We start from the raw sequence: 26,249 nt of genomic DNA, 5'->3' as shown, positions 1-26,249 counted from the left end.
GTTATTAGTTTTATTGGTTATTTTGTAAATTGTATTATTATAAACCGAAGCTTACTGTTTTAATAAGACCTATGAATCCCATATCACTACTACATTCATGGCAAAGTTACCAAGCAATGCATAATTTCACAATAGAAAATAGTTATAAAACTAGATCATACAACTGTACCTAATATCTACATAAATTTAGGTATGGTTTTCTATAACTTGGATGTATGAAATTTTGTTATATCATGTTTTATCATCTTCGTCTCCTAGGCAATGCAGACTGCTTAGTCTCCTCGTTTGATTTCCACTAACATTAAGGTCTTGTGACAGGCTCTCACTTATTGATTGCCTTGTCTGATTTCTTGAATCAACTAGAACAAAATTTTTAACTTTTCCAGAAAAGACAGGCATGGAAAACTAAATTTAGCCTGTTTTATTCAGTAGTTATCTCGAATGAGATATTGATGAAACAATTGGTAGCCCTCACTTACTTGAGCATCCCAGCCGTTATATTCAAGCAAGTTTGCTGGTACCTTTGCAGACTGGCTTAGTGGTATAGTAAAATCGAATGACCTCTGGTGATTACAGTCAAGCCGTTAAGGTTCCCCTGTCATCTATTATGTTATTAGACTCTTGATGCTATTAGACATAAGTTGAATAAAACTCCAGTACCTATTGTAACCTCTTCTTAACATCACCTTTAACTGATCGCATTTGGTTTATTCACAAACTTTTTATTTATCTGTAATCTTAATTTTATGTTCTATTTATATAAATAATATATTTTTATTTTTATTTATACCTTAATTTTATTCAATTGCTTATTATTCATTATTTTGTGTCCACAAACATGGGGGGCCAAATTCAATTAAAACCAGTCTTGCTTTTCTAAATAAATGTTTCAAAATTCTGTTAGAGGCACATTTAAATTTAATTGTACACTTTTTGTTGCAATGGAGTCATTTGATAGGATGAGATAAGTTGCTTTATATGAATATGTTATCTGAACTAGAGATGGCATATAAGTTCCTATATATTTGAATTTTTTAACAATGATCATACTCATAGTTGAACTTGTATAAAAAAGAGTAAGCTTTTGTTATTGATAGTTCTACATTATTTTGAGTACCTATTTATATTTCTTTCAAAGAACTCAGAATTCAGTCCAAGACAGCTGTTAAGTAAAAAATAATGCTGTTGTGTCAGAATACTTCTTATACATGGTTCAGTGCAATATTTTACTCCTCCTCACATAAGGGTTTATAAGAACCTTTATTTTGACAAAATTATTGTAATATTTTGAAGATTAAGAAATAATTTCTATGAAATGAAGGTTTCTTTTTATTATCTTAAAAACCTGTAATACTGTCTCGACGATGGATAATATAAGCGGAGAGTAACTTTTACAACTGAAGGATCACCATTTGTATTTGTGAATTATGTAACTTTTATATCATTTCCATAATATATATTTTCTAAATATTGATTTCCAAATCCATACAATTTTTGGAAACATACTAATCTTGCTCTCTAGAGTTTATTTCTACAGCTATGCGTGACAATATTTACTTCCCTTCTCTAAGGACAAGAAATATTAAACAAAACACATCACATATAAAGGTGGACATGGTACTGTGTTTGTAAAGAATACAGGAGAAAGTGGAATGGATACAGTCTAGCATCATCTAGACAGATTGGTTGATTATAAGTTCAGGCAAAGGTATTATACATACTGTCCTCAATAGGTGACACGATACATCACCTGTTGCTGAACATTTAATGAATACTGGCCACATCTATAATAGTATAAACAAGAACATGAAAATAACGAAGAAACAATTTTGAAAATTTGTAAAAAATTCAATGGAACCAAAATACATCAAATAGTTTACCCCAACAGACATTGTTGTTTCAACATATATTGATACATAGAACAAGAAATTGATTTCTTAACCAAATACAATGACAAAACACAACCAGCTATGAACTACATTCACTGATAGGAACAACATAATATGATAGGAACAACATAATAGGATAGGAACAACATAATAGGATAGGAACAACATAATAGGATAGAAATCAGTAATGAATTGCCACGGTTTATTATATCTAGTTCAATACAGGTTATGATCTAGAGCTATCATCATTGAACATTGAAGACAATGAATGTATTCTAATATTTTTTAATAATACCCTATTTAAGAATTTATAATAAATAGTGACATTATTGTTTGTGACACTATTAAAGCTTATGCCTTCATTGGAAAGAGTTCCAGAACTTGATTAATTAAGTGCTACCTGCAAAGCATTGCTCACAGTAAGCTGATATTTCATTATAAATATATAAGCCTAATTCAACCATTATTTTTTTTTAACATTTTAACAACTTAAAATTGAATTATTCTAGATTTAATATACATATAACAATTATTGAAAAGTAATTGAATGTAGCACTCACAAGTAGAAGAGTATTGTCATCCATCCATCCTGTGCTATAAAGAGGAAGTACTTAGATTGCCTTATTATTATTAAGAGGGGTGTAGTCGCAAGTTTACGATTGTGAAAGTGCTGAAAACTTTGGTAAATTTTGCTATTGTGTATGAAATTTTGTCACATCCAGCCCTATGGTGTTTGATGCTCCTTACCTTGACATACAAGAAAAAACTTAACAATAAGGGGATCAGATGGCCCTCACTTATTAGGGAAGTTTGTGAAAATATGAGATGAACTGTGAGCATTTACTTACTGAGTCCTGGGTGTGTTTTTGTAAAAAAATATTATGAAATAGCCATAGTGTACATATAATATTCAAATATGGGAGTCAATAGACTGTAATCATGATTAATTTCTCTGAGAGGTTACTGTAAACTACAATTATAATTCTATTATCGTCATTTTATTTTTTACAGAGTTAAATATTATATCTATTTATATAAAATCATGAGAATACAATAAATATGCTAATTTATTCAATGTTAGACAAACAAATAAGCTAATGAATTATCTGAGTTGAATACTACCTTACTTATGTTTCTAGAAACGTTGGCTATGTTTTTTGGTGGCACATGTAGACTGATAGATCTTTGAACTACAACATTTATATGTCAAATGGTAACAATAATTTTACCATACCAAAAGTTTTTGATTGATGCTGTATGAAATGCCACAACTGTTGACATATTAAGCACTATTTGTTAGCTATATCCATCGGCAAGGTGCTGTCTGAGACCATTTTTATTGGTGCTGTATGAAATGCTGCAATTTTTGACATGTTAAGCACTATTTGCTATGTCCATCGCTAAGGTCCTGTCTGAGAACATTTTGATTGATGCTATATGAAATGCCACAATTTTTGACATGTTAAGCACTATTTGCTACATCCATCAGAAATGTGATGTCTGAGAACTTTTTTTGTTTGTGCTGTATGAAATTCCATTAACTTTTGATACGAAGCACTATTTGCTATATCCATCAGCAAGGTATTGTATGAGAACATTTTCATTGATGAAATGCCACAACGTTTTACATGTTAAGCACTATTTGTCAAATCCATTGGCAAGGTGCTGTCTGAGACCATTTTATTGGTGCTGTATGAAATGCTACAACTTTTGACATATTAAATGCTATTTGCTATGTGCATCGATAAGGTGCTATCTGATACCTTCTTGTGTCATCAGCATGTAGAATTAATAGTGTGTTTATACTAATCTATGGTTATTATAGGAACTAACTTATATAGTATAAGTATATACTTATAAGATAGCATATTTTTCCAACAATAGTGGACATATGGATTGAAGAATTTATATAGTTCTGATAAACTTCTAGTGTATGAACATTTTCTCCATAAGTTCTCACCAGACCCCTACTTATTCCATCTTCTAGTTTTGTAATCAAAAGGTATTGTTGGAGAAACTTTTATTACAATATAAAAATCTTTTAATGAAAAATGTGTATGAAAAATTTCATTAAAATTTCTTAGAGCTATTTTAATTACAATTCATTACTTTTAATACCTACATCAAAACATTTTAAACTGCACCATTATAAATATAATCTACATTTTAAAAATTTATAATTTGTGTCATCTAAAGATGTACATGGAAAAAAACATATCCACATACGTAATTTTCCAAGTTAATGGGGAGGATTAACTTGACACCAATTATGGAGGATCCTCCACTATTTATTTCCATAGAAACAATAGATATCCTCAAAATTCTGCACTAACAACACAGTTACTCAAGATAAATTTTTGAGAAAAATAAATATAGAAAAAAATAGAGATAGTTATACAGAAGGAGGGAAGGAGAGGTACAAATAACACTGAAATAATGTTATGTAACTTTTGTAAAAGGTATTTAATACTCATGGCTGTAACTGGACAATTTCACCTTGTTTTAATGCTAAAACTAACATGTATTGATTGAGAATAACGTAGTCAATGTCAAACTTCTGGATTGAACTTCACTAATAAGATTCGTCATTATATTCTATGTAGTATGACAACTTCAGCAGAATAGTAACAACTAAGAACAGTATAAGTTTTGATTTTATATGTACTCCAGTTTTGTTCTATACTAGTGAATAGCAACAGATGCTTCACATTGCAGAAATAAGTTTGGGAACAGGTTAGGACAAAATATGAATATAACATCAGCACTATGCAATTTATTATTCAATTACAATGAAATGCACATTAAATACACAGATGCAAAGCATGCAAGGTCTAGTCATGCAGCTCTAGGATGGGATGATTTTAAAACTAGCACAATACCTTTTCTTGGAAAACTGGTATAAACTTCAAAATAATATACATTACCCGAAACCAAAGAAAAAGATTAAATGTAAGGTTGTGATGTTTATTGATTATAAATAGAATAGTGAAATGAAAGAATACAATGTAGTCTTGTAAGTATGAAGCATACTTGCGTCCTTTGACATGGCGTTAATTGTTGCTTAGACAAGGGGATACTTATGTGGAGGATGTGAATATTTGCTACTAGTTAATGTGCTTGCTTAGTACTATTTATTTCTGTGTTGTTCAAATGCTAGTTAAAAGTGAATTGTTATGCTATTAAATAACAAATGTGTTAGCACACTATATTATAAAAATACATTAAACAGAAAAAAACAGTGTTCGCTCTTTATTTAAAAAAGTGAAAAAGTGCTTTTAAAAGCATACTGTACTCTTAAAAACTGTGTCATAAAAAGTACAAAGCACATATAAAACCTTCAAGCGACTTCCTTTCAAAACAACCAGTGTTTTTTTTTCTTTCAAAAGAATGTGGATTGGCAGGATTACTTCACAAAACTGGCAATCCTTATTTGTAAGTACAATGTGTGCCAACCTGCCATTGCTGTGTGCATTGTGGCATTCAATCTAATGTTGGTACTCAATTGTGTTACAAGACGTGAGTGTGCATTGAACCTATAATGTATTGTATATGCAAAAAAAGTATAAAATATTATTGTGTATAATATATAGAATTGTTATATGTAAATTGTTGAATAGGATTTCAACCTTAAACCTATTTAACCAACATCATAGACACTTCCCATAAAAATAATTATTACCAAAATTCAATGTGTGTGTGTGTATATATATATATATATATATATATATATATATATATATATATATATATATATATATATATACACACACACACACACACATAAATCTATACATTTTGATTTAATATAGTCCTTAGTCTTTTAAATAAGTTTGGTTGATATTGATTTATAAGGAGAAAAGTCTTCATTAGCCTGCAACCATTTACTGCAATTGTCTAAACTAAACAAACATACTGAATCTTACATGAAAACATCCTTGTGATTATGATTATCAAACTAATTGTTATATTCTCTTCAGATAGATTTTAATAAGGTTTCTTCACTAAATTCTTTATAAAATATATGCAATAGAAACCAATAATTCACTAAAATTTTATTGATTTAATACATTGTAAAAGAGACACACACAAAAAAATATATATGTGTGTGTGTGTGTGTGTATATATGAAATGAGCGTTATGTTATACACGAAGACGCTAATAACCAAGGCTTCTGCCATAGAATTACATTATATATTGTACAATATATCAGTTGCTTATCCAAGGAATTGCAATCAGTTAAAAGTTATATGCATTACAAAAATTATGTAACAAAATCAATGTTGATAATTAACAAACGATGTTGATGTGTAATTATGTTGATTTATGTTTTGTCGTCCTATAAACCGAAAGACTTATACGATAACTATGCTGATATTATTTAACAAACCAAACCCTCTTCTTAACTAGTTCATAGTTCCTTAACAATAAAGGAACTTTTAAAACTGAATAAAGAACCTAACTGAATTATACCATCTGTAATCATAAACCAGTATGATTGCTGACTTAAAAAACCTATAGATAACTGAGTCAAGTATCTTGAAAAAGTTAGAGTTTTCAAGTGTATATCCTGAATAGTATTTGTATTTATACCTTTGTCTCACCCTGTATACAGATAATAAATTAATGTGTAACCTTTTTCTATATTATTAATCTCAAACTTTCTCATCCCAATTCCTTTGTTGAAGAAGGCTCTGGAATAGAATTTAGAGCAAGATTCATTATAGAGGACCATAAAAAGTTTACAACGTATTAATAGTTATAGAAAATCCTGGGTTTGTATGAAAATAAAACAAAAACACATATACAAAAGGTAAAAAACTTGTTTTATAAATGATTGGAATTAGAGTCCTTTCTAACACACAACATCAATATAATATCAACATTTACAAAAAAATATAATAATTTAATTATAAATCACATATTTTAAAATAGTATGCTATTCAGATACATTATTGTTTTTGTTTATTAGAATTGGACTGAACGAAGTGACATCTTATAGCAACAGAAAAATATGTATTTCATACTTGAGTAAAACTCAATATTTCTATAATTTTAAATATTTGTGTATACTATTATTAAGTATTGTAATATTCTGGACAGCATGTGTGCACACACCAAAATTTTTTAAACAATATACGAGTATGTAACTTGATTCTACCAGTTCAATTAATAAAATTTCTCTTATATTAAAAAAAACAAACCTCTTTTTATGCTTGGTATACAATATTACACTCAATTTTGGTTCTTGAATATATTTAACGAAACAACCTAATAAAGCTGAACTACTTATACCAAAGTTCAAAATCATTTTGTTAATGTAGGCTTTGATTACTATGCCTGGAATAAGCTGAATACAAGTTTAGTTTGATCTGTTTAATGTGATTTAGATTTCGTTTTCTAAGCTAAGTTTGAGGTTATAAACTAAGCTGACTGAAATAATGGACTTTAAACATTGGATAAGCTTACAAAAAACTAAATATATGTCATCTTAGATTTCGACATGGTTAAAACAACACAGTAGGTTGTTACATTTGTCTCTTAACTCTAATCTAAGCGTACCAGCTTAGACAAGTAACTTTGAACAAATCCACTGTCATGTTCAGTGTGAATAATTAATGCTGTTAATTACTGGAAGTATCAATAATGTGTGTTATAATATAAATTGTTTCCTAAACACAAACACTAAACATATAAATTATAAAAGCAATACACAAAACCTCACACAGGTTTTTATGGGAGGGAAATATTTAAATAGTTTTATACAGTAGATGACAGTTAACTCTAAATTTTGACATTCTACCTTTAAAAATGTTAAAATAACCATATAAAAAATATTAAAATTATAAATACAGGATATTCATTTTATAATAGAAGTGGGCCAATTAAAAAAAGATTATTTCACCAGACTATAATTAAGGATTTCTTAGGTATATTTATATTTAATTTATGGATACTTCATCAAACTCTTTCTGACAACTAACTGATTCTGTTATTAAAATAATTTTTCAGTGTGAATGGTTATTGAACTTTTTTCAAAACCTTTTTCTGTACAGATATACTCTGAACTCAAATAAAATAAGAAAGCATCACAAAACTTTAAAACAATAATAAAACCTACGATAATAACAAACATTTTACTGGTTATGTACAGTAGGTCTATTATCACTAATCACTTAGCGCAAACAATAAAAAAATATTTTAAAATGAATAAGTAAAATATTTTTATTCCCTTGAACTGAAATTTCACTGTTTTTAGTTTATGCTTAACTTTTAAACTATGATTATTTTTACAATTGTTGAAAATAATTCTTTTGTTAATGCAGAGTTTATAAGTATCCTATTAATGAGGTAATTTATTTAGCACTTAAAATCTCAGATAATAATAATTCATGTTTGATTATAACAAAATTGATAACCGAGAACAGTTTAAATATATATATATATATATAAATATGTGTGTGTGTGTGTGTGTGTGTGTGTGTGTGTGTGTGTGTGTGTGTGTGTGTGTGTGTGTGTGTGTGTGTGTGTGTGTAGCTTCCATGTCTCAAAGATTTTCAGCTATTGTGACTTGATTATACAGTAAGTACAATATCCACGAGTAGCAATAAGGATTTGGCATGCCTACCGAAATTCTAAGCTAATCATGTAAGCATTTCTAGTACTACATGCAAACTGCTAAATATCTAAATAATACAGGACCACTAAAAGTTCTTATAAAGCCATAAATTTAATTAAAAAGTTTAGGATGGAATACAGAACTTTAATATATTAAGACACAGAATATTAACGAATACTACCAAAGTAAAAACTTTTTATAAGAAATTTCAAAACTTGAGTTTAAAAACACAACTAACTTTTTCTATTAAAACTATTTAACTTATTCAAACCAAATAGCAAGCTCAAGCCTGATCAATGAATATGTAAGCCATAGCGGAGACATCCACAAATAAAAATGCTTTTTTTATGAATAATACATGCTAAATTCAAATCTAATTGATTGCTTAAATTTACCTTCAAATAAAAATTACCTAGTGGTTAATATTGTTTTAAATAAAATGCAATCACGATATTCACACATATATTCCATTAAAGCTAGACTATCAAAATAATTTCCAGTTCGCAAGATCTTGATATTTTACAGGTTTAAAAATACCGAATAAAATATAGGAAGTATCAATACTATCACATGTATCACTTATTACTTCGTTCTATAACAAGTAGAAAGTATATTACATCATAAACAATTGTTATTATTTAAATACATTTACTGTACAAAAAAACCCTACGATTATGTAAAACATTTATTTGTGAAAGAGAGGGAAAGTATGAGTACTTGACTTAAATATTCCAGAGTTTATACTAGTAATATTACTAAACGTATCTCTTTCACGCCTCTGTGTGTGTATGTGCATGTGTATGTGTGACTCTGGTGTTTATGTCTGTGTTTGTGTGTGTATATAGTTTCTTCTTCTAAGATGTGTTAAAATTTATAATTACATTTTTCAATCATTCTTTAAGAGGAAACAAATTGAAGATTTAAATTTGATAATCTAGAAACTGCAATAATAACCATTACAATTTTGAAAAGGAACAGGCTTCATCCCACATCAATAAGTTAATGTATGTTTCAAGTGAATTAACCATGCGTTTAGTAGCTAACATACTCACAAACAGACAGATGCCAACTCGAAAACCTGTTTTTTTGTGCCTGGGTACCTAAAACATGTAGAACTGCAAAAAGCTCAGGCAGAGAAACATTGTTTGAACATGAGATTGCTAATTTTAAGTGTCTACTATACAAACCAACCTTACCAGGAGGAAGAATTCCGGTGAACACTTAATACAACCAACTAAACTTGCATTTCAGCTACTTTTAGAAAAATTTACAATTACTAAATTAGATTTGAACTCTCTACCTTATTTATCTAATTTAATCCAAAGTGTTCCAAATATTACTTAATGCATTGAAAATGTGTTCTTATGTATATCTATACTTATACTGCTGAAAAGTATATTTTACATGAAATTAGTTGAAGCAACTGACAACATTATACTGGTGATTCTATAAAAAAGTGTTATAAAAAATTTAATTAAATGCAATACATTACAGTATTAAAAATCTATTTGAAAAGCATATATTTTCTTCAATAGATAAATCTATGGATATATAGTTAAATTTTATTAGCCTTATTTTTAATTGAGCTCTTGAACGTTTTATGATTCTTCATATGTTAAGGCAATACCAAATCCACTTACAGTTATAATAGTAATATATATTTGTTACAGAAAAACGTAATACAATTTTTTATCCTTGATCAAACATTTTTAAAATTATGTTTAGGGGCTAACTGTATCAGAAATTATTTTTACTAAAAAATACATTTTAGTGATTTTTATGAATTTGACTCTGCAAAAGTAAACGTCTGTAATATAAGTCTGATTACTATATTTTCAGTTTCAGTGAAAAATGTGGTTCAACGAATAAAATTATTGTAAAAGTAAAATAGATATAGAAAATATTATCTATCATTCAGTATTTTTCAATACTTCAGTAGAAGAATTCTAAAAAAAAATATCTCACATATAATACTATGACAATATTTTGCTCTAAATCATGTGGTTCAATATTATATAGTGGTATTTTTTATTTTTTTAAACAATGATTGTGCTTTTAATTTTGATGAAAGTTATGTTATCAAATTTTTTCATATTATTCAATCAATCAAAAATATCAAAAACATCTTTATTTCTACCATATAACAAACAGATATATCGTAGAGGCATAATTTTCGTTCATAATACGTTACTAATAGAAAAAATCATAACTTTGCAAAAAAATTAATGTTGATATGTACTCTAAATATGTGTAGAAATACTTCATCACAGACGTGCATAGCACCTGTGCACGAGAGAATGATTCCCATTCATTCAAAATAAGTTCCTTGGGAAAATGTGATGTTTCAAAATGTTTACTGTAAAAAACATAAAAAAGGTTTAATCCTTCTAAATTCTTACGGCAAATTGTTGTTATACTTTTATTATAAAAGTTAGTGATGATTCAGCTCTTTTTTTTTATTCTGTGTGCAAGAATGAAATGTATGTTTCATAAATAATGCAATTTCAAAAGGAATCTACTATAAACAAACTAATGACAATTACATGATTACAAATACAAAAATACTTGTTATATAAACCAAGGAGATCAAAACAAAGAAATGGACATTATCAAACTAAATATCCTTTGTCAAAACATTACTAGGATGAAAATCAACAGACTAAAACACCTTTTAGAGTTACACAGACCTGAACTGTTGATCCTGACACAGCATGGACTTAAAGAGACACAACTTTCAAGTATTAGATTGCCAGACTTTAACTTTATAGAGTATATGTTTCTCTCCCTTCATCTGCACAAAAGGAGGAGTGGTATGTTTTGATAGCTAAACACTGTAAAACAAAGTAAAAATATTACAACTGACCTGATTAACTAATTGGTGTAATTCTTTTAATAATATTTAATTTGACAACGCCACTATTAATTATATTGGCACCAATAACTCGCCAGAGAAAGCATTGACAACAACACTGAAGTCATATCTAACATACTAGACAATGTAAACAAAAACAAGTCAGCCAGTTACAACAGAATTTATTTGCTTTTATTTCCCAATTGATACAATATAAATAAAATTATAGTAGAATTTTAGTGTATTTTTTCACAGTTTCAATTTTAAATGTTATGTTGAAAGGGATTTTGTTTAGATCATGCTGTGTTATATTAGATTAGAGTTTATTTGATTTAGTGATTAGAGAGGCATCTTCTACATATTGTTTATAAATTATATTTTGTGTATGTGTGGATTTTGACCTTTCATTATCTGGTTTTCTTCAAAATGTTGGATGTAAAGTTCTGCTAGTATTGCTAAAAGTGTCATTGGTAACCTCTGTTGGTCATAATAAATGTTTTATTGTTGGACAAGTTGCTTTTATTTAATACAATTTTTGTAGTTACGATAATGCCCTTAATTTCATAATGTAAAAGTCTTCAGATTTGACTAGTTTAGTTTCGAGAATTGTTATTGCTTCTTATCTTGGGATGTTGCCATTTATGTTGTTACTATCATTGGTAACCATTAGGTCATTTTGTTTAATTTTGGTTTATTATCCTTTTGAATTTTTGCACAAGAAATCTTCTTTAAGATTTATGTCATTATTAATTATCTTTTTGGCTTATTCGACTATCATAGGGAGATGTTTATGGGATTAATGACTGGTCTTATTGGGTTATTTTCTTACATACATATAAATAGTAACAAACGGTGACAGAAAAAGTGATTATAAAACTGTATGATTATGCTGTAACCACAATGATGCATGTTATGGAGACAACCCAACAAACATATTCCAGATTTTCAAAGGCATGTTAACTACTCACAGTAAGGTTTAACAAGTCTGGACAACGATAATGTAACAGATCAAGTACGGCAAACCAAGCCACACCACTGAACCAAATACAGTAATACAGTAAACTTACCAACAGAAAAATGTAATGAATGGAACTGAACTTAACAATAGAAACCAGAAAAAATAAAATACTACTGAAGTACATAAGTACCACTATAAGAGACAACTTCGAAGCAGCTCAAAGGACCCTTAAACAAGCTAAAACCCATGATTAAGAAATTATAAAATTCCAATACAAGACAAAATCCAATCTAACGAAAAGAGTTTTGAATTGGAACAAGCCTTAGGAAACTAAATAGAATCTGAACAATTAATCAGTCACGTGGAAAACAATGAAACACAGAGTAAACACTAAAAAGTACACCTAAGAGAAAATCCAACAAAACTAACTCCAAAACAAACAATAAATCAAGCAATCAACTAGCATCCATTTTATATCAAACCATCAAAGAAAATGAGTTTGAGCAAGAAGAAAGGACAATTCTCATAATCAACCACAAATAAAACCTATCTCCAAATAAAATAATTCCCTCCTTTAAGATATCTAAATATGTTAACTTGATAACAAACACAACACTAATATTAATGGAGATTTTCTATTTAAAAAGAATGTTTAGTAAAATTCAACAAACTGTAATCAAATGAATGGATACAATTGATATTGACAACATATAAGGTAACATTATCACCAGAGAATAAACAATAGCAATTCTAAAAACTAAACTAGTCCAATCCAAAAACTTTCTACACCTAAAAATTAAGGATATAATCATAGTTATAAAAATAATATTAATTCAAAGATACTCCATCAATAAGAATAAAATCTATAACCCACAAAAAGTATCAAGGGGAGAACCTTTTTCAGTAAAATTTTGAATCAGGCTATGACAGACCAAAATTCATACAACCACAAATTGTATTAAACTCGATATGCAGATTAATATGCAGATAATTAGATGCCTTTCTAATTATTAAATCAAATTAACACCAAACCCATGTATTACTAAAGAATCTAAACAAACTTATTTAAAATAGCCAAAGCAATGAAATATTTTTAAAATAAACAATTTGGTAACACAACAAAAAATGACAACACTGAGGAAACCCAAGGCAGACACAAAAGAACAGGCCACCTCCCCTCTCCTAAGCCACAAAAACTAATGCAGTGCATTGTCAATACCCTCACACTAAGAGATACAAGTACTGCCTCATGACCTCTGTTTTTCGATGTCGCCTTAGTACCATGCTGTGTAACAGTATGTAAAATAGTGACAATGAAATAAACTATATGCCCATAAGTTATGCTGCAACCAAAGTAAAACATCTTACAAAGACAACATAACAAAATATTCCTTAACTTCAAAGGCATGTTAACTTAACTATTAATTGTAAAATTTAAACTTCAGAATTTTCTCCTAACTGTAAAAAAGATACAAGAACCAGTAGAAAACTGTTTAATTTCTCCTCTATATCTAATGCTATAATTTAAAATGTCCTGCACATCAACTAATAAATCTGAATCAACATAACACTTTAGCCATTTGATAGCACAGTTTCTTAATAAACAGATCCGTCATTATAGTAAAACTGACATAATCATCATCATGTTAAAATTGCATGTTGAAAGAACTAATGTAACAGTCCAGAGCTACAACAATAAAAATATTTATAGCGTTTTGTAGATTTTACGCTCATAACTAAAATTTATATTAAATAATATAGACAACTAAAGCGCGCTAAGTGACAGAAAGTTTTACGTTGGATTATAGAAAATATATGGAAATAAACCATTTAGCATTAGGCTGGTTTCAACAATTATGGATTTGACCTAGAGAGTAGTATAAAGCACAATCTGGATAACATAGTGACTTCATTTTCACTTGTTTAAGCAATCAAACTATATGAGCAGGAAATGTTTCTGTATTACTATACTTCCAGATGGCTACTTGATATTACACTATGACTGACAATGTTTTTATTATGAGTTGTTGTTAAAGTGTGATTTGTTTATACTGTTTGTAATAAATAACATATACTTTGGTATATTCAGACTAAGAACTTATTCTTAACAGTACTGGTTATGTAATACTTATTACAAATTTTAAAAAAATGAAGGAAACATTAATACTATTTTATAACATTGTTGAAAGCCGGATTATTCTTCTGTTTATTGCAGGTTTAACTTAACATATGTTTCTATTATCTGTCAATTAATTTGTGTTGACTGTGTGTAAAGATGAAACATGAAAATGTGATGTTTTTAAATCTGATTGGTATCAATGGTTTGGAGATGTACTTACAAATAAATATTGATAATTTAAGCTGGATTTATATATCCAAAGACGGAAGAATTTGTTTATTAAATCTAGCTCTCAAAATATTGGTAATGTTACAGTTAGAAACTAAAAAAATTAAGTTTGAGTAAATTAATGTAAGCACTAATATCAAACTAATAACATTTCATCAGAATACTATGAAACATCACAGCAGAATCAAAATACGTTTGTTTTTATGAGTCAATTTATTTACAAATAAAATTACTTGTGGTAGGCCCTTATATTAATTCATACAGTTAACTCCCATTAACATATTAACATTATGTATTCCCATACCATTAATATATTTTCTATTGAAAAAGAGTCCTTTCGTTTTACAACAAAATTGTACTGAATGTGATGAAGAAATGTATTTATACAGGTATATACATTTAAGATTTGAATTCATCTTTGTTTTTACTACAAATAATATTGTTTCATAACTAAACACTCTGTCTCATTATGAAATTAAAATATGATGTACTCTTTGGAAGTATAAACTAGTTTTTTACAAATTCAAGTTTAGAGATATTTTTGGCCTAGGAAGTCATTTGATACTTTTAAAATAAATGTTTTTAGTGCAAAGAAAATACTGAAAAAATCATTAACTAGAAAATTTAAATATACTCTATTTGACATTTCAGCCTGGTACACAAAAGAGTACTAATTATTATGGTATTATGAGAGTATATTCTTTCTTTTTCTTGGAAATGGTTTTGAAGCTTGCTCAGCTAAGATTGGCCCCTTAATTATCAACTGAACAATATTGTAAAAGTTTATTTTATAACCAGTGATAATGAAATGTTTCCAAGCAATGTCCAAGTCAATAAGTGCTTGATACATTGTTAAAAAGTAAGGATTTAAGCTTCCCTGCTTTCATGTTGTCTGTTATGGTCTATATTGTTTAATATTAATTCATGACTGTAAAAGACGCATCATCTTTTATCCACTACTGAAAATGACAAACCTGGATGAATGTCTTGAAAGAATATATTTATCAGCTTCAGTGTAACTTTTGTTTTTACTAACAATTTTCTGGTATGTTAAAACACTTTAAGAACCAATAAATCAGTCTCTTTTTGAATTATCACAATGGTTAAAAGTCAATGGATTGAAGTTAAATAGTGAAAAAACACAACTTGTTCATTTTAAAACAGCCCAAAATAAAAACAATTATGAATTTAACATTGAATTAGAGGAAAAGGTTAAAGAAAAATCAGAATATACAAACATTTCAGGACTGAAAGTTTACCAGAATTGAAAATGGAGTGAATACTAAGTAATTGAATGTAGCATGCTTTTAAATTTTGGTTTTGCAGTAGTGGTTTATCATGCATTGTTCTGTCTTTAATCCAATATGGTATAGAGATCTGGGGTAGCAGTCCGTACGTATACATAATTTTTAAAATTCAGAAAAAATATATAAGAACAGTGACTTTTACCAGTACAAGGACGTCTTGCCGTAATATTTTTAAAGAATTGCAGATCTTAACTCATCTATCTACATTTTAAAGTGCATGCTTTTCGTAAAACTAAATTTTAATACAATTATGGAGGAACAAAACTTTCATGGGTATAATACCAGGCACAGGGATACTGCAATATTTGGAGAAAAAATGTTATAATAAGCTTCCAATGGGATTGAAAAGTCAACTGTTTTCCCAGCAGTGCTGGAAATTATGAAAATGTATATATGTGACAGTAAAGATTCTTGATTCTGATATGGCAAATCGACTTAATTTTCACAAAAATCTGAATACTGTCAATTTAACAAAACAATATCTTTAAAATTAAATTTATTGAAATTTGTCTTCTCTTTGGGGGTTTAAAATACTAGTTTTTACATAGAACCTGGTGTAGCTACAGAATATTTATAATACAAATTAAGAAAATTCATTGTTTTCAGTTATAACACACAACTGGACACCGTTACACAAGAAATGGTTAAATTCAAAATAAATCAATAGTGCCTAAAATGACATAATTTATAAACCTCTAAATGGCCCTGTACTGGTAAGTTCACAGTCCTTTGGCCTAAATCCTTATATAATTATTATTATTATTTAGTATTTATCATATATTTTTTAATTAAAACTATTATCTATGTAAAAAATATTCACTTTCTTTAATTAATAAATATTTCATTTTGCAAAATTTTTAATACTGAGGCATATTAATTCTGTTGTTTCATGTTTTCTACCATTTTTTCATTGTTTTATACTACAGGCCCTTTATAACTCATTTAAACCTGGCTGCAGTTACTGAGAAGTTTGGTTTTAGCTTAATCCTGAAAGAACTGATTATGCAATATTTACATTATAATCATCACAGAAGCCATATCTCTCAGTTACAGGCTAATGTATAGTGAAGGTTTCATTATTTTAATTTTTATATACCTTTTTTGTGTTCTTTATGTTTACAATTATTACAAGTATTTAATGTAATATATAAAGGAAGAAATTATGAAAAGGCTAGATAACCTTTGCAGTGACACTGTTCCATAAAAGATAACTATTTATAGAAACCAGTTAATATCTATGGATGCAGTTGTGCGAATAAGATTGTCTTCACTAAAATTCTATTTCTGCTTAACAAAAAAATGTGTATATGTGCAAATAAAAAAACACTAGCCGACAACAGGGTTTAAAGTCTTTTCAAGAGAAATTCACTATTTCACATTTAGTATTAATAAAAGCATACAAAATGAAAATTAAGTTTTCGATGAACATTGTTGTCATAACTGTCATATAAAAATGTTTAACTAATAAAAAACTGTAACCACCTAATACCCAAAATACACTTCAGAAAAAAATCTATAAATATTATACATATTTAAATAGGTGGACAGGACATTATTGTACAAAGCTAGCAAAGATGGTTTCAGTTACTTATATGAAAAATGCCCACTAAACTAAAAATATTTTTTTAAAGTCATACTAAATTATGTGATAGTGAGGAAAAATTCTAAAGTGTTTATTCAAACTCTCACTATTAATATTAACTGTGAAACTGATTTGTCTTGTGTAAAATAAAATGAAAAGAATTGTGAAACCTGACAAAGAATTTTAAACATTTGTATATTTTAGAAACCCTTATGATACTTGAAACATGTATCAGCCTTTGGCATCAGAAGTGTGTGCAAAGCCTGCACATGAGTTAGGACACATGCATACACCATGGGGACCCAGTAATATTCTATTGAACACAGGAGCAAGCACTTGCACTTATAACTTATGAAGAGGGCGATACTTGATTACATAGTTCATAAGGAGAGTTGACATATTAAGAATTGTATTAAACATTATTTCAGATATGGATGTTGAAAACAAATAACATATTTTATTTTTTTACATCAATAATAGTTTCACAGTAAAACTTTTGAACAAAAAGTAAAATTTCTTCCAAAATAAAAAAAACACTAATTAGTAATAACCTTGTGCAAGTAATCTCAAATCTCAAAATAGCCACTAGGTTATCTATGTTTTCACATAAGTAAATGAAATTGTCTTCAATGCAGCTTTAAAAATGCAAAAAAGTTAAATCATTATAGACATCAAGTGAGTATATAACAAATATCAATTTAATAATTGGTATTTATATTTCCTAACATTTTTATCTAAGTTTATGTAAATTGCCTGAAATAATAATAATTTGGGAAAATAAAAACGGAAAATAAGAATTGACAAAAATATTTTATTAAAAACCTGTACATTAAAAATAATGCAGGAAAAATAACAAATCATGAATACTCACAAACAAAACATTTAAGGTAAACATTCAATCCAAGTGGGAAATTACAAACATTGGACTTACGTAAATTCAGTTCAAAAAGCTGCTCAGTACTTCACATCATATATGTTTTAAAACAATCTTAATAAATAACAACACTTTTTAAAGAGAAGAACACAGTGGATAAGAGCAGTTGAACAAAGATAACACTAAACTATCAAACTTCAAACACCTATAAATAAAGCAACAAACAAAACACACAAGCAAATATAACATGTACAGCTCTTCTGCTACCTGCCTTAAGAGCGAACTCCTGCGGCGACTATGCCAAGCAACGCATGTCAGAACAAAACATAGCAAGTCATTCCAATAACTGTATTAACAGGCTGGCTGAAATAATGCACAGACTTCCCTTTTTAAGTTATAGTGTTTCTAATTTAAAATGTAAGAATAAGCTATTGATAACTAGCAAGTTAATTGTTTAGATAAAATTACATAACAGCATTAAACATTTTGTTTTTACTTTTCAAAATGTATTTGAAATTCTTCTACATTGAGAAATACTCTTTTTAGATCATTGATACTATTTTGATGATCCTATATGGGTTATCCCAAATAGGGATCTTGTATTGGTGGTGTATTTGAATCATGTATAACACAGGTGCATGTATTATCAAGCTAGAAAACAATTTAATACATGTTTATTATAAAAGGAGTCAATAGAGGATTCTCTACAACATTTCCTATTGTTTCAGTTTTTGGATGGTCAGTGATTTAATAAGGGTATTGTAGAATGGACATTTATAAAGTTTATGTCTTTTATAACCTATGTAATAATGCTTTTTTCACACATTGACCATTTGAAGCTCTTAATATGTCAATTGGGAATTGCTATGGTTAGAGCTCTGTGAGCTTTTGTCTCCTATGGTTATATTACCTCACTATTATGGTTATATGAACCTTGATACACTCCAAAGTTGTAACCAAAAGATTTTAAATTGAAATAATTTTGCTGGAATTATCCTAAATCCTCAATTAAATATGTTTTATACTTCAAACTTTAATACCCCTCAACCTTAACTTAATCTCCTTGACTTTTGGCTTCTTGCTAGTAACTCCCGTTGTTATTCCCTGTGTCAAACTAACAATGACTTGAAAATTTCACTTTACTTCAAGTATGATAATGTTGTATGGCTGTAGCACTAAATTTGGTTCTGTTATGATTATTAGTGACTCTTTTTATTTATATGGTACACAAAACTGATCAAAAGTCTTCAACCCCCTCCAAATGTAATCATTGTAACAATGAGGCTTGAATGAGCTACTTGCGAAGAATGTATCAAGTCAATTGGACTTCTTTTTTATTTTGGTATATTTTTAAAATTGGGGTGAGTGATTGCTTGAACTTGAATTACAACATTCACCTCATAACTTACAAAATTAACCCTTAATTATTTTGAAAGTTTTATATATACTTGTCACGAGTAGAAGTAATGAAATTGGAAACTGAATTAAAATTTTGATTTATTAATTTTATTCATTTCAACTTAATTTCAGTTTCAACACTTTGTAAAGCTAACAAAAATAGTTTTATGATTATGTACAATTTACTATGTACCCGTGTTATGTAACTTTATGTACCTACTAAAATCACACACAAAATGTATGTAGTTACAAAAATAAAGTTTTAGTTATTTTATTGCATTATAAAATTAATTAGTCTAAGAGCATATCTCTCCATTAATTTAGTTTCTTAAACTCTTAAAAAGAATGAGTATGTGCAGACATTATCAGCCACTCTGTATATTAAATATATCACTGACTCTCAACTAACATTCCCTTCTCAAAACATTCTATAGAATAAATATATTAAATAAGCGAAGCATGATTGTATACAGTACATGGAGAAATACTGCTCAGTATATGGGATGTGTGTATGCAAAGCTTTTAATGATATGTTGGAGCTTAACTCATATAATGCATAAACATAAAGCCAAATGCAAAGTGCTAGGAGGTGAACTTAATTACATACGTGATAAATATCCCTGATGCCTAGGAATTGTAATACTCACATGTTTTATCTGAATATCTAAATTAATCTGTCCCGGAATATTACAGGGACCTGAAAATTAACTCCCAACATAAAAACATCAATATCTCCAAAAACTTTTTATCAGCAATTAATTTACGCTAAGACGTACCAGTCTAATTCCATGTGTTGAGATCAGAAGGCAACACTTATTTACTATTTTAATCTTCTTACAACCCGATTGATAGAAAACACATGCGCGCGCGCGCACACACACACACACACATGTATACATATATCTGAACATTCTTATTTAACATAAACAAAGCAATAAAGCTTGGAATGTCAATATGTAAATTTTAAGAAGAATGATACTGTCTACACTTTCTTCCACTGCAAGAGATTTCAAATATATATATATAATCAATTATAATTACGTACGGTTCAGCATGTGTAGAGAGGGTAAAATATATAATAGTCTATACAATAAAAAATAGAAACATGTTGTAAAAACTTTATTGTATGATTGTTATTGTTTTCAGCTGAATAACTTGGAAATAGTGTTGAATCTTTTCTAATTAAAATGTTCAAAATTTTGAATTGTTATTTCGACATTTCAAGTTTCTTAAATCAACATAGATTTTTTTAAACCAAAACCATTTTGGCTCTGTTATCCATTACCTTTAAACATTTTCACTCTGAAATTTGCAGATGTAGCTCTCAATGTTGACAGGAAGACAGTGTGACAGTTAGCGTGAATATATAGATTTCATTAATTTAAAATTTGAGAAAGTAATTTTAAATTACAGCAAACATTACAACAAAGATTTTTAGGTAATTCCTAACACTAAAAGCATATATGTTATGTTTTTTGTTCATTCATAGTTTATTACGTTAAGGTTATATTTATACTGTGAACATAGCATAATTCACCATTAGCAATAAAAAATGCTACATTTTCAGATTAAAAGTGGAAATTGTTCAAATTAAATGGTCAACCATTTAAAATTGGTTGTGGCTTAAAAACTAGTAGTTAAAAATATTGTTTTTCAATTAAATGTTTTAAATGTCCAAGTTACAATTTCAAATCTTGAACTTGAACTATATTGGAAAAGAATTTAAACTATTTTCACCCAGTTCAACTAAAAATCTGATAATAATTCCAGAATTAATTTGTTATAGCTGTCCCTACAATAAAACAATAAGGTCTTGAGCTGCATTCTATTTTCTTCCCATATGTTGCAGTGAGAGGAACTGTAGAACGTATCATTCTTCTTAAAAGTTACTTACTTACATCCCAAGCTGTACTGATTGGTCTATCTTAAATAAGTAGTTTTGGGTCAGTGAGAAACTGGGTGAGGTGGAAGTTGTATGTTCGTACCAAATACCCACCCACTTCAGCAGGTCCAATTAAATGTGTAGTCAACCTATCCCTGGTCTCATCTCACAAGCGTTGTTGACAGTTCCCCATGATGCGTTTTCAGGCATTGACACGGCTAAATGCCTAATACCATTTCCTCTCAGAGATGAATAGATCAATAAAGACCACCAAGAGAACAGTTCAGTCTGACAGTATCAGACAGTGTTTCAGGAGATCTTATTTAAATAGTGCCTATATTCTAACTATAATTCTCCTGTTGTAGTGTGTTTCCTTATATTTCACATCCATTGATGATGACATTTCCAAAAGTGAAATATGTGTAGAGTTTATAAACGTGCACTGAAAACTTGGTTCTGAGATTTCTTACTCCGAACCAAAAGTTTTACATATCGGGAACCAGACATAAAAATACACTTTAAAATCACAATAATCTTAGATTTTTACTGATTGGAGCCTAAAAATGTATATATATATATATATATATATATATATATATATATATATACACACACACACACTTAAACATTTTTTTAATTGTTGCTGTTGTGTTTAAAAAATGCCAATACTTTTAAAAATGTAAATTTTATAATCATATTTCAAAGGGGTTATTATACTTTCTTCCTGAATATGAAAATACACTTAGGTTTTGGTAAATTTTATAATTTGAGGCTACCAGGGCCCAATGTGTATTTTAAAAATAATTTAAAACAAATTTGAATGGGGTGTAAGATTACAGGTGTATTATTTTTGAATTTAGAAACGTCTTTTTTTTAGGAAAAGTCATATGATATGAGTACAAGAGTACTATACAATTACTTTTGAAAAATTCATGTTTAAACCTATAAATTAACAGAGTACCAGATTATATTTGCTTGCAAAATCTGAAAATTTTGTAAGTTTTATAAAAGTAAAAAAATATGGTAATCAGAGAGTCAAAATAAAAAAAATATTTTGATTCAATACATGGTCTGAAAAATAATGGAATTTTTTAATTTCGAGGGCATTGTAATTTTATTTCTAAAAGATTTTTTATCTCTACTTCTTTATAATATTCAAAAAGGTCATAAGTGTTTTGGTGTGCTTGATGGATTCTAATTTCCAAAAAAATGAATAAAAGAACTTGCATTAAATTGTTTTAAAGGACTGTGTGTAATGTTTTGGACATAAAAGGAATGGCACACAGTTTCTTCCAAATTTTTAAATTTAACCCACAATGATGTCACATAGACATTGCCCATGAATTACTAAATGAAACCAGTCATAAATCAGAACATTTTAAAATGATCATAACAGATGACAAGACATGGGTGTAATGATCTGATAGCTAAAACCCAATAAACCTCAAGAGTTTCGGATAATTGTGTACTTGAAGAGTCAAGACAAAAGAGAATTTGATAAGGACGATAAAATGTGAAAGCTACACTGGTTGTTTTCTTTAATTTCAATGGAGTAATACATCATGAGTTCCTGTTGTACGATTGTACGTTCACTGCTTCTTTGTAACTTTTAGCAACTAACTATTATGTTGCATTGGCCATCATATTTGCATGACCTTATCTTCTGAGGCCTCTTCCTATTCCAAAAGCTCAGGAGAACCACGAAAGGATTTGTTGTTTTTACCATTAAATTGTTGGAAAAGCTGAAGGCTAAAAATTAATAGTGAGTTCCAAAAAAGATTCAAAGGTTGGGAAAAGCACTGGTACAAGTATATTGTACCTAAGAGGAAAAAATTTAATGTTGTTATGTTGAGAAATTAAATAAAAACTGTTTAAAGAAACATAAATTCCCATTTTTATCAGACCTTGTATAGTCATGAAATCAAAATTAAAATATCTCCATTTACTGAGCAAAGTTCTCTAGTCATACATGTGCATGTAAATGAGTATGAACAATATACTACAGTAATATGAAACAATCTAAAAAAACTATAGCACTGTAGATACATATATAAATATGATTATATATTTCAAAATAGCTCAGTGATGGTTAAACCAAAGAATTGGATTCAATACTCCCTTGTATATGCAATCAACGTAATCTTAATATTCAAAGAATTTTTTAAAAGTTTTTATAACCTTTCAGTTGTTTTACTCCTCCTTTTCTTGGAGGTCAACATATTAAACAATATTACCATTTTAATTGGATGTCGGCTCTGGGAAACTATGCCAGTAATGCTCACTTACACACCACATGAAACAAATTCTGTGTGTATGACAGAACCTTAAATGAGAGATCTTGGTTACCTTGGGAGGTAAAAAGCAAGGCATAATAACACATTTGATTTGTTTTAAAATAGATACGATTAAAGGCATACAAAACGAACAAAAATGGAGTCATACTAGTTTAAATTTAGTTATTATTATGGTTTTAAATAATTTATTCCATGAAGTCTTGACATTTTAATCTCTTAAATTACTCAGATAGATTACTCCTTAAAGGAATTGGAGAATTAACCAAATAGAAAGGATCATGATTTGCAAAGTTAGTCAAGTTTCATTTTTATTTATTTTTACCTAATGATGTATAATAACATTGAATTTATATTTTCAAATGTAGAATTTACAGAGGAGTTAACATTACTTATTTCTGTTTCATGTAAAAATATAAGATTAATTATAATGACAAAATCCATTATTGGTTGATGCACAGTAGCGTTCTCCACACACATCTAGGTGCCTTGTCGTTGCCTCTCACTCAACATTATCTTTCTCTTAGTCGTCAAACCTGGCCACCATATATCAACAATGGTGTAAGTAACCAGCCTTACAAGTGCTTGCAGACACTATTTTGCAGAAAGTGATTTCTTTCCTCAATAGTTAAGGTACTGATAGCATTAAGTATTAATAACTGTATGAGGCGTGGTTACTCAAAATGGCAATATCAATATCTATAATATGACTTCGGCTTGGACACAATTGTACATATGAGTACATATGAGCAAAACAAGCTCACTGAGACAGGACTGTATTAATCGTCTCACCACATTTTCCTTACCAACATTACTGTGTGAACTATATTTCATTAACCCTTATACACTATAGAATATGTTTATTCAAACTAAATGTTTAGTGTACAGAGGGAGAGACAACGATTGAGTTTCATATATGAGAATCAAGACTTTTTTATAACTTTTTTTATGTTGAATAGTTTAGTGATGTTAGAGAAATAAGTAAAAAAGAAGAAAATTTAAGTCTCATATATTTATGACAACAAGTTTAAAATAAGAAAATGAAACATTTTATTACTTTTTACATAGGTAAAAACTCAAAATTAAAAATTAAAATAAGACATTAATATTAACAAATATATGCTAACAGCTAACATGGTTAGTTAAAACTCTGTTTACAAACTAGCTGTTGAGACTTATGTTAAAATTATTTTAGAAATCTTTCTCATAGATTAGCTTATTTTTATGGTACTTTTACACAGAGATAGTAAATTGTGTTTTACTTTGTTATCTGCTTGGGTTTTAATTTTAAACTTGTATTATTATTATTTTCAAATTTAAAATGTATAAAAACTAACATTTTTTATTAGTAGTAAGAGCACAGGATCAATGTCTGAGCAATATCAAGTTGGTGGTATATCTTTTGTGTTGGATGGCAAAGGGGCAATTTAAACTAGTCACTCACAGCAGTACTATCAAGATAATAAAACTCCAATTCCATTCTGTATCACCAGCTGCAAAATGGTGTTTAAACATGGTTTGGTTCGATGCCACCATGGTGCCATCATGCACATAAATGCAGCTAGTACTGTCGATGTTACATAAGCTTCATGGATATTTAACTTTATTAAATATTATAAAAATAACTATTACATTATATTTTATTTATTACTTAAATAATATCATTAATTTTTAATGCAGACTTTTATCAAGACAAGACTTTTAGTTCTTTATTAAGTTTTTGTTGAATAATTTCAAGCATGGTACCAGGGGTGTTTAGGCCTTATTATGGGCTGCAGCTGGACTTGAATATGCTAAGGCAGTTGGACCAGTTGCACCAGCAGCTCTCTGACTTGATCCCCTTTAAGTGGCATTTGTCACATATTGGCTTTGCTACCATTCCTATGTTGTGCTGGTTGGAAGATGGAATGGGAAATGCACCAGGTTCGCCAGTAGTTCTCTGTATTGATCTCTATAAAGTGGCATTTGTCACATATTGACTTTGCTACCACTCCTATGTTGTGCTGGTTGGAAGATGGAATGGGAAATGCACCAGGTTCGCCAGTAGTTCTCTGTATTGATCTCTATAAAGTGGCATTTGTCACATATTGACTTTGCTACCACTCCTATGTTGTGCTGGTTGGAAGATGGAATGGGAAATGCACCAGGTTCGCCAGTAGATCCATGTCTTTATCCTCATAAAATGGCATTTGTCACATATTGGCTTTGCTACCACCTCTACAATACACTGGCTGCAAAATAGACTAGAAATGCA

General features: G+C 28.8%; 1 protein-coding gene across 14 annotated transcripts in view; it reads right to left on the bottom strand.

Moving 5' to 3' along the window:
• Positions 1-26,249, bottom strand: part of LOC124369196 (calcium-dependent secretion activator) — a 368,545-nt gene that overhangs the window by 209,868 nt on the left and 132,428 nt on the right. Inside the window, exon 12 of one of the 14 annotated variants that reach the window (XM_046827020.1) lies at positions 9,558-9,605. The exons of the other annotated variants lie outside the window; for them this stretch is intronic. Within the exon in view, the coding sequence (XP_046682976.1) occupies positions 9,558-9,605 (48 nt within the window). The remainder of the gene's footprint in view (positions 1-9,557; positions 9,606-26,249) is intronic. 14 annotated transcript variants of the gene reach the window in all.

This window comes from Homalodisca vitripennis, chromosome X (assembly GCF_021130785.1).
Source record: "Homalodisca vitripennis isolate AUS2020 chromosome X, UT_GWSS_2.1, whole genome shotgun sequence".
Taxonomy (NCBI): domain Eukaryota; kingdom Metazoa; phylum Arthropoda; class Insecta; order Hemiptera; family Cicadellidae; genus Homalodisca; species Homalodisca vitripennis.
The sequence above is the reverse complement of the archived record's forward strand: the minus strand, read 5'-3'. Positions and strand labels throughout refer to the sequence as shown.